Below are 10,757 nucleotides of genomic sequence, written 5' to 3'. Positions count from 1 at the left end.
TGTTATTTTGTACGTCATCATGTTTCTCATGGCACCATATGTTTGATTCCTGTCTCCTCTGTCAGCCAAACAGCTAATATATTCACCAAAACGCATCCTCTCACTCGCTTTCAGGATCTCTTAAGCAAACTCAAGTTGACACCTGTGCTACCATCTTGAGTTTGAGGGGGGGTGTTAGCATAATTACAGCAATTAGCATGATTATAGGAGATTTGTGTAGCATAATTATAGCAATTAGCATGATTATAGGAGATTTGTGTAGCATAATTACAGCAATTATTATTCTTGTCTAAATTAGCTCATATTCTCATGTATAAATAGATGTAATATTTCTATAAATAAGACATACAAATACACAATCCTTTCCTTCATTACTTGTATTCTTTCTTCTAACAAAGGTAAAGGAAAAGGAGGAAAGGAGGAGCAATCATCTTGATGGACACTAGTATCCACCAGTCGAATAGTGAAGTTATCGTAATTGATGGCTTGAACATAGTATCCTCCCAATAGATTTAAGACAGTCATTATTTTCACATGAAAGCTCAAATCTATGGCGTCCGCAATTGTTTGGATCAGTTTGTAATCGGAAAGGGCAACTAATGTTGTGGTTATTGCCACATGAAGGAGGAGAAGATTGATTTGTTTCCGTAGCATTGCAAATCATTTGGGAGATAATCAGGAAAACAAAGATGAGCCTTTTGTCAGTCATTGATGGATAGACTGTCTATGTTTATTCTTCATTTTCAGTTCTGGGCTCTGCCTATCTTATCATGACATAGTCTAAAAGAAAATAAATAAATAAAATTAATTAATAACTTAAAATAAAAAATTCAATAACCATGCAAAAAATTAATATTAAGAATTCTTGCTATATCATGTGAAACTTGTAATATTAAAATTAATATTAAACAATTAATTACCATAGTATTATATATATATAGTAAAGAGTTCTCTAGTTTTGGTGTATTTATCTAGTGAATTTATAAATATTATATCAATTGAAATTATGAAAAGTCTTCCATATATTTATTTTTTAATATTTATTTTTTTAAGAAGAATATATATATATATATATATATAAATATATGGAAGACTTTTCATATATGGAAGACTTTTCATAATTTCAATTGATATAATATTTATAAATTCACTAGATAAATACACCAAAACTAGAGAACTCTTTACCACCACTGCTGTCCACGTCCTAGCTACATTCAAATTTTTATATTTATTTTATATATATATATATATATATATATATATATATATATATATATTCTTCTTAAAAAAATAAATATTAAAAAATAAATATATGGAAGACTTTTCATAATTTCAATTGATATAATATTTATAAATTCACTAGATAAATACACCAAAACTAGAGAACTCTTTACCACCACTGCTGTCCACGTCCTAGCTACATTCAAATTTTTATATTTATTTTTATTACGTATACGTTACTTTTACGTCTTAGCATATATATATATATATATATATATATATATATATATATATATATATATATATATATATGAGATACATAACTAAATGAACTGAGTTTATGCAGAAAAGAAGAATTGAATTTGAGTCTCTTAGATTCAATAGTTTTGCACTATCGTGTTGATTTATAGTTTAACTAAAATTAAGGTTTCAAGTTAGCAGTCAAAGTATAAACCATATATATATATATATATATATATATATATATATATATATATATATATATATACTATGTCCACTAAACTTTAAATAAATCAAAATTTCATCTTGATATAAAACCTTATTCTTTATAATTAATGAGCCTAACTCAAATTTAATTTTAAAAAATTCATTTAATGAGTCAAATTTTAATCAACTAAAACTTGATTCATATGGACCAGTGAATTAATTAATAAATCGACATTTGAATTGATTTATATATTTATAGGATTATGAGACAACTTAATTATAAATATATATATTATTATTTTTTAGAAAGTATATAAAATTATGTTTAATTATTTATTACAAAAATAAATATATGGAATAATCTTTTAATTTTTGTAAGTATATCCTTAGAATATAATGGTAATATTTACATAATTTGTCATATAAATATTATTAAAAAAATAATACATAATTTGTCCCAAATTTAATTAGAACTGACTTTTTGAAATTCAAATCAATCTAATTTTATATATATTTAATTGATAATTTATGAAAATATATTTTATTAATAATGCATCCGTCACCAGTGACGTTGCCACAATTTACTATTTTCGTATAATTTATTTTATAGTCAATAACAAAAGGTAAAAAAAATGAAAGCCTAGATATTTATGTAGTATTATAAATGGGAAGAAAAATATTCGTTGCTCACTTTACTGGAGAGGAAGCAAAAGTTATACAAATAATTTCGTGGATATAGCAATGGCTAATAATTCAAAAGAAATGAATGTATCTTTGATTTGCTTCTTCTGGTTCGTTATATTCATTGTAGATCATGGATTATGTGTTAATGACTGCAATACATCAACATGTGGGAGCTACGGCCCAGCCGTTCGATTTCCCTTCCGAATCAAAGGCAGGCAACCACTCCACTGTGGATATCCTCAATCTGAGTTTCATCTTTCTTGCTCAGAGAAGAACGATACTGTTCTGGAGCTTACGACTTCATGGAAACTCTTCATCCAAAAAATTGACTATAAATCTCAAGTTATTTATGCTAACGATCCAGAAGGTTGCCTTCCAAGAAGGCTTTTGAACTTCAATCTCTCTGTTTCTCCCTTCTATCTTAAGGGGGATTATGCCGACGAAAACACCTTATTCAATTGCTCTTCAAAAGGAGGTTATCTCCCAATCCCCTGCCTTAGTAGTTCACAATATCAAGTCTATGCCGTTGACTCAGATAGTACTATTGGTTACGATTGGTTGTCTTGCACTAAGATACATGATATTTCACCAGTGCCATATCATTCTCTCTATTCCGAGGAAACAATTCTTGGTTTGAGTTGGTACAATCCCAAGTGTAAACATTGTGAAGTAAAAGGCAAGTACTGCAGATTGAAGAGCAACGACACTACATCTGAAACTCAGTGCTACGGCATGCTCAAGCCACATAAAGGTAATTATGTATTACTTTGTTTTTGCTTGATATAAATGAATTACATAAAATTTCATGGAATTTATTTTATAAATGAATTCTGAACAGGAAAATCTAATGATGCCATAAATTTTTTTTTAATTTTTTTTAGGGGCAACAACCAAATTTATAGAAACAGGTTAGCTTTCTACTCTATCTCCACTTTTATAAATGGTTCATTAGTTATGTAGAAGATGGGTTTTCTTAACTAGGAATGTTTATATGTTCACAGGTGTAATTTTAGGTTCAATCCTTCTTGTAGTAGCAGCCATCCTACTCTATCGCAGATATAGGTTCAACAAAATGGAAAGACAATATCAGTCTAAGATTGAAAAATTTTTGGATGACTATAAATCTTTCAAGCCTACTAGATATTCCTATGATGATATTAAGAGGATGACTAACCAATTCAAAGACGAATTGGGCCAAGGAGCTTATGGAACTGTGTTCAGAGGAAAGCTATCTGACGAAATTTTGGTAGCTGTTAAAGTCCTCAACAGCTCCAAAGGAAATGGTGAGGAGTTCATAAATGAAGTTGGAACAATAGGTAAAATCCACCATGTCAATGTGGTTCGTTTGATTGGATTCTGCGCTGACGGGTTTAGAAGAGCTCTAGTTTATGAGTACTTGCCAAATGATTCTCTACAGAAGTTCATCTCTTCAGCAGACACCAAGAACCGTTTCCTTGGCTGGAAAAGGCTGGAAGATATTGCTCTCGGCATCGCTAAAGGAATTGAATATCTTCATCAGGGGTGTGATCAGAGAATCCTCCACTTTGATATCAAACCGCATAACATCCTGCTTGATCACGACTTCAATCCCAAAATCTCAGATTTTGGATTGGCTAAGTTTTGTGCTAAGGATCAGAGTGCAGTGTCCATGACAACGGCTAGAGGGACCATTGGCTATATCGCACCTGAAGTGTTCTCAAGGAACTTTGGGAATGTTTCCTACAAGTCGGATGTTTATAGCTTTGGGATGTTAGTGCTAGAAATGGTTGGAGGAAGGAAAATTGTTGATGTAGCGGAAGAAAATGATCAGCAAATATACTTCCCAGAATGGATTTATAATCTTTTAGAAGAAGGAGAAGACCTTAGGTTTGAAATTGAGGAAGAGGGAGATACTAAAATTGCGAAGAAACTGGCAACTGTGGGGCTCTGGTGCATTCAGTGGAACCCAGCGGATCGCCCCTCAATGAAAGTTGCTGTTCATATGTTGGAAGGGGAAGGAGAGAATATACCAATACCTCCCAATCCTTTTAGCTCTTCAGTTCCAACAAAAACAAAGGCAAGAACACCAGGGAAACGACTTCTCCAAGAGTTGGAGGTCATCTCAGAGGCAGAGTAAAATCATAAATTGAGGTAATCTGTTCTAGTGTTTGGCTAACTAGTTGTCACTTTCTTAATCTACCTATGTACTGTAACATGAGAATAATTAGTATGCTATGCAAAACCACACTGATTGCGATTACAATAATTGTTTTTACCTAAAATTTTGCAATTACATCTCATTCCTTGGTAAGTTGCTGATGAGGTTTTGATAACCTGTCTACCAGCAGAGCTCATAGATCGAACTGAAGCTAATGCAAACGTTTTAGTGTTAATGTGCTGCACACATGTATTACCTCTGGGAAATTTTTGAGTAAATTTAGCATGCAATCTCAAATCCCATCAACTGATATGGGACACTACAGTCGTTATTGAGATTTTGCTGAATGGATTTCAAAGCCTTTCTACTCTGTTTACTTTAAGAATTAGTTTTTCCATTTAGATATCAAAATCCCAGAACTTAAATTCAATTTTTTCATGAGCACTCTCAGTGGTTTAGCTGTGAAGGTACCTTAAAGTTTGGTTACAATATAGATGCCATGTGAGTGAGATGGTTATTTCATTTATTTATTTTTTTAAATGAAGGGAGACATTTTATAGAAGTTGCTTTATGTGTACTTGCTCAGTGATCAATGATCAGCACACCATGATCAATTGAAAATTTTATTATTCTGAATTGCTTGTAGACAATAGATAATGCAAGAAAAGCTTTAGTGTACCCAGAAACAGAATTATTGCAGACCTAAAATCAGAATCAAACAATCCTAAGTTCAAAATCATAAACTTGGAAGGAGATTGTCAAATTAACACTTCATCACTCCTCATATCATAAAATTATGGGTTGTTAAAACAAACGAGCTACACAATGTTGACCTTTTTATTTATATATGCCTATAATAAGAAATTTGACTTTCCAAGTACCAAGAATGGTTGAGCTTCTCAGAATGTTAATTTCTACCAAATTTCAAGTTTGCAGATCGAATTTGCTTATTTTCCAAAATTCCGAGTGCTCTGTATGGCATTTTCCCTTCACAGAATCCTAATTTGAGTTGACAGGATACTTGTTTTGACATTGAAAAAAAAATAGAAATTAGCTGTGTGGCAAAGGAAAAAAATTAATACCAATACATTGCTGTGTACATAATTTTGTTTCTCCAATTTAACATTCTGATGATCGTTTATTCCATCCAGGCGGCAGTTCTAAGACAGTCCCAACAGCAGGTGGCACGTCAGCTGCAAGCCTCACAAGAATGAGACTTCACCACACCATAATTTTCATTTTCATTGCCTCACATATTTCAAATGGCATTAGATTCTAAGCTTTCTTTGCAGACTTGAAGCTTATGCTGCTGTGTGCAGTTATGTTATACTTGTAACCATATGCAAATAGTGTTATTGGATTGTTTCTGACGTATCATTTGTAAGATTGTTGCAAGCATAAGAAGCCACTTCAATTTCATTCCTTTTTTTTTTTTTGAAAGTTGTGAAGTTCAATATGCAATTGGTGCCATGCCTAGCTTGATCCAGTTCAAGCCCCCACATCCTTATTCCCCTCCTAAAAAAAAAAAAAAGAAAAAAAAATAGTGGCTTTAATTTTGGCCTAATTAAACCGAGTCATTGCAAACCCTAACTCCAATATGGCATTTATTTCATATTATCTCATATTGTATACAATAAACCATATCTATTAAAGATTTTTCTCACACCATGTACTTAACATACAAATATGTGAGATTCAAGTATTTAATAAATAGGCTGACCATACATTTTTTGTATTAGCTCCATAGTGAATTGAATCTAGACAATAATTTCCTATTTGTTAAGTTTGTCCGTGGGGTAGCTTCTTTAAACTTTCCTTTTTAACTTGCACATAAAGAAAATTGGTTCCTTTCAAACCAGCATCAACATTGTTCTTATTCATTATACATCTATAATATTTATAAAAGTGGGAAGGAGGGAAATTGAGATTGTCAAAAATACCCTTCATTAGTTATATTATTTATAAAAATACTAATGAAAACGTATTTATAGTGATAGATTGATACATGCATTTTGCATAGTCATTTAGGTTTAATTTCATGGCCATTTCATTTATTTGTTAGTCATTTTTAGCTAATTTTATTAGTTATTTATATAATTTTTCATAATTGTCAATTTTTGAGTTAATTTGTAATTTTGCTTTGTTTTGTAGGTAAAATTATATTTGTGAGGAACTAAAAAGAAATTATGTCAGTGAGGAGTGATTCCTATAGCCAAAGATATCAAAAACAAAGCTTGAAAGTTGAAGAATGCAAAATGGACGAAATGTGCATAACCTGCTGCACAAGTTGTGCAGTTCTGCACAGGGAGAAGAAGTAAATTCTTAAACCTGCCGAAATCTACATAACTTATTGCGTTCATGCCCTGCTTATGCAATTTCACGGAGGAGACAATTACTTTGGTCGAAACTTGCATAAGTTATTGCATGACTTATGCAGATTCACTCTTTGCTTATGTAGCTTCACGGAATCCTGCATGACTTGCTGCATAACTTATACAGTTCTATTCCCCACTTATGCAGCTTCACGGGAAGAGCTTCCAAATCTGCCGAAAACTGCATGAGAGCCTGCATAACTTATGCAGTCCACTTATGCAGTTTCATAGAAGACTCCAAAGCTTGAAAAAAACCTGCATGACCAACCTGCATAGCTTATGCAACATCACGAGAAGCAACTGGAACCACCAATTTTACATGGAACCTGCATAAGAAGCTTGCACAACTTGTGCAACTCTTCATAATGAGCTGGCAGAAAGATTCTCTCACGTGAACTTCACCTCAAAATTAATGAAGGAACTATGGTGAAATGGAGCTTGGAATGGGAGTGCATGGAGCTTGGTTGAGTTTCGGCTATGGAGGTTCCATGGAGGATGAATTCGGCTGGTTTGAGAGGAGGTTGAAGATGAACTCATTTCTGTCCACTTTAGCTTTTAGGTGTTCCAAAATTCTAAGTTAGTGGAGCACTAACCATAGTTTAAGATTTAATTAATTAAAGTTTCTTAGTTTTGCAAATTTGCCACCATTCTTCCACTATTTACATTATGTGCTAAAGTTTTAATTTTCATGACATTTTCAAAGTTTAATATCATTTATTTTTAATGGACATTTAGGTCAAAAGCCAACCCTAGGTGTCAAATGACCAAAATGCCCCTCTTCGGGTTGTATTTCCAATTTTTTTGTAACACCGATTTTTATCGGTTTCTCAATTTTTCATTTTTCTTTGTACTAATTAATTAATTTTTCTTTGACATTTTCTAAGTCAATTATACCTTAATAAGTCTTTAATTATGTCTCAAAACTAAATTTCGAGGGTTCCCTGCAGTCCTGGAGTTGGCTATTGCCTGCGCCGTAACTTCCTTGTGCGGTCACCCATCGCTGCGGTGCTGGCTCGTTTAACTTAGTTTCATTTTCTCTCTTTTATTTTTTCTTAATTTTTCTTGTATTTTCTTTTATTGTATTTCATTATTTTATGTCTCCTCATTAACATTTAAGTGTAGTTCCAGGCATTCTAGCTGTCCGGACAGGCACTGGTCACCAGAACAGTAGAACACACTACCGAATATAGGGGTGTTACAATTCTCCCCCCACCCCCCCCCCCCCCTTAAAATAAATTTCGTCTCGAAATTTTACCTGGTTTTAGTCTCTGAACAGCTGTGGATGCTGTCTCTTCATGTCCTCTTCACGTTCCCAAGTAGCTTCCTAGCCTGAATGATGGTTCTACAACACTTTAACCAGGGTTATCTATTTGTTCCTTAGCTGCTTCACTTCATGTGCCATGGACACATGGAAGACACTGTGTATCCTTTCTAGCTCTGGAGGTAATGCCAACCGATATGCCAAAGGACCCACTCTTTCCAGAACCTCATATGGTCCGATCAAGCGAGGACTTAGTTTCCCCTTTCTGCTAAATCTCATAATCCTCTTCCAAGGAGAAACTTTGAGAAATACCTTATCACCCACTGCATATTCAATATCTCTTCTCTTCAGATCAATATAGGACTTCTGACGGTCTGATGCAGCCTTGAGTCGATCTCTGATCAATATGATCTTTTCCTCTGTCTGCTGAACAATTTCTGGCCCAATCATCTTTCTTTCACCTACTTCATCCCAACATAGGTGAGTTCTGCACTTTCTGCCCTACAAAGCTTCATATGGAGGCATCCCAATGCTTGATTGGTAGCTGTTGTTATAAGCAAACTCAATCATAGGCAAGTGTGTATCCCAACTACCTTCAAACTCAATCACACAAGCTCATAGCATATCCTCCAAGATCTAAATTACCCTCTTAGACTAGCCATCTGTCTGTGGGTGGAATGCCGTGCTGAAGTTCAATCTAGTTCCTAGGGCTCTCTGAAGACTACCCCAGAATCTAGAAGTGAACTTAGGATCTCTGTCTGATACAATCGATATTGGCACTCTATGCAGTCTTACAATCTCATCTATGTACAATCTGGCCAATCTTTCCAGGCTATAATCCATACGGACTGGCAGGAAGTGAGCAGACTTAGTCAGTCTGTCAACTATAACCCATACTGCATCATGACTATTCTGTGTCCTCGGAAGTCCCATCACAAAATCCATAGTTATCCATTCCCATTTCCACTATGGGCAATGGATGTAACAAACCAGCTAGTACTTGATGTTTTGCCTTCACTTGCTGACAAGTTAGGCATTTAGAGACAAAATCAGCTACATCCCTTTTCATACCCATCCACCAATAATGCTCTTTTAGCCCTCTGTACATTTTAGTTCCACCAGGTGCATAGCAAAAGGAGACTCATGTGCTTCCTTCATAATGATCTGTCTCAATTCCACATCATTAGGAATGCAAATTCTGCCCTGATGTAGTAGTGAACCATCATTGCTCACAGAAAATTTAGGTTTCTTGCCCTGCTGGACTTCTTTCAGTAGCTTCTGATATTTTTCATCATTCTGAGCAGCCATTCTGATCTAATCAATCAACACTGGCTGTACATGCCATGCAACTACTGTCTGTCCCTCATCATCAATCTCCAAACTGGCATGCTGTGCTTTCAACTCATGTACCATGGACAAAGGAGAAACTCTGAGACTTGCCATAGTCTTGCGACTTAAGGCGTCAGCCACCACATTTGCTTTCCCTGGCTGATAGTCTATTAAGCAATTATAGTCCTTAATTAGTTTTAACCATCTCCTCTGTCCCAAGTTCAATTCCTTCTGGGTGCCCAAGTACTTCAAGCTCTTGTGATCTGTGTAAATGTAGCATTTCTCCCCATACAAGTAGTGTCTCTAGATCTTCAGAGCAAAGAAAATAGTTGCAAGCTCCAAATCATGTGTCGGATAGTTCCTCTTATGCGGTTTCAGCTGGCATGATGCATAAGCAATGACATTCCGATCTTGCATCAGTACACAGCCTAACCCATTGTGAGAAGCATCACTATAAACTGTGTATTCTTTACCCGGGGTAGGTAAAGTAAGGACTGGAGCTTCAGTCAAACACCTCTTCAACTCATCAAAACTCTGCTGGCATTTATCTGTCCACTGAAATTTCACATCTTTCCGAAGCAGCTTGGTCAATGGAGAAGCCAACATAGAAAACCCTTTCACAAATCGGCAGTAATATCTAGCTAAACCTAGAAAATTATGAATTTCTGTGATATTCCTGGGTGGCTTCTAATTAAGGATAGCTTCTACCTTGCTGGAATCTACCTTGATCCCTTAAGCTGACACAATATGTCCCAAGAAAGAGACTTCTTGCAGCCAAAATTCACATTTCGACAATTTGGCGTATAGCTGTTTCTTCCTCAAAGTCTGTAGTACAATCCGCAGATGTCTGTCATGCTCCTTTGCATTCCTCGAATATATCAAAATATCATCAATAAACACCACCACAAACTAGTGGAGATATGGTCTGAAGATAGTGTTCATCAGATCCATAAAAGCAGCTGGAGCATTAGTTAACCCGAATGGCATTACCAGAAACTCATAGTAGCCATATCGAGTTCTGAAAGCAATCTTTGGAATACTCTGCTCTTGCACTTTCAACTGATAATAACTAGATCGCAAATCAATTTTTGGAGAACACATCTGCACCTTTCAACTGATCAAATAGATCATCAATGCGAGGCAATGGATATCTATTCTTTATTTTTACCTTATTCAACTGCCAGTAGTCAATACATAAGCAGAAAGTGCCATCTTTCTTCTTAACAAACAATACTGGCGCTCCCCAAGGTGACACACTAGGGCAGATGAAGCCCTTTTCAACTAGTTCTTGCAACTGTACCTTTAA

General features: G+C 34.8%; 1 protein-coding gene across 1 annotated transcript; it reads left to right on the top strand.

The window, feature by feature from the left end:
- Nucleotides 1-2,348: 2,348 nt before the first annotated feature.
- Nucleotides 2,349-5,921, top strand: LOC110666653 (rust resistance kinase Lr10-like). Its single transcript, XM_058143846.1, has 4 exons — nucleotides 2,349-3,103; nucleotides 3,234-3,260; nucleotides 3,354-4,482; nucleotides 5,641-5,921. The coding sequence occupies exons 1-3, from the start codon at nucleotides 2,410-2,412 to the stop codon at nucleotides 4,466-4,468; spliced, it is 1,836 nt and encodes a 611-aa protein (XP_057999829.1). The 5' UTR covers nucleotides 2,349-2,409; the 3' UTR covers nucleotides 4,469-4,482; nucleotides 5,641-5,921.
- Nucleotides 5,922-10,757: the final 4,836 nt, after the last annotated feature.

Source organism: Hevea brasiliensis, chromosome 1 (genome assembly GCF_030052815.1).
Source record: "Hevea brasiliensis isolate MT/VB/25A 57/8 chromosome 1, ASM3005281v1, whole genome shotgun sequence".
Lineage (NCBI taxonomy): Eukaryota > Viridiplantae > Streptophyta > Magnoliopsida > Malpighiales > Euphorbiaceae > Hevea > Hevea brasiliensis.
The sequence above is the reverse complement of the archived record's forward strand: the minus strand, read 5'-3'. Positions and strand labels throughout refer to the sequence as shown.

Excerpts from the sequence above, each read along its gene's own strand:
- LOC110666653 (XM_058143846.1), top strand. The coding sequence starts at position 2,410 with ATGGCTAATAATTCAAAAGAAATGAATGTATCTTTGATTTGCTTCTTC. Across the intron at positions 3,104-3,233 it reads CATGCTCAAGCCACATAAAG|GGGCAACAACCAAATTTATA; the intron begins GTAATTATGTAT and ends AATTTTTTTTAG. Across the intron at positions 3,261-3,353 it reads AACCAAATTTATAGAAACAG|GTGTAATTTTAGGTTCAATC; the intron begins GTTAGCTTTCTA and ends ATATGTTCACAG.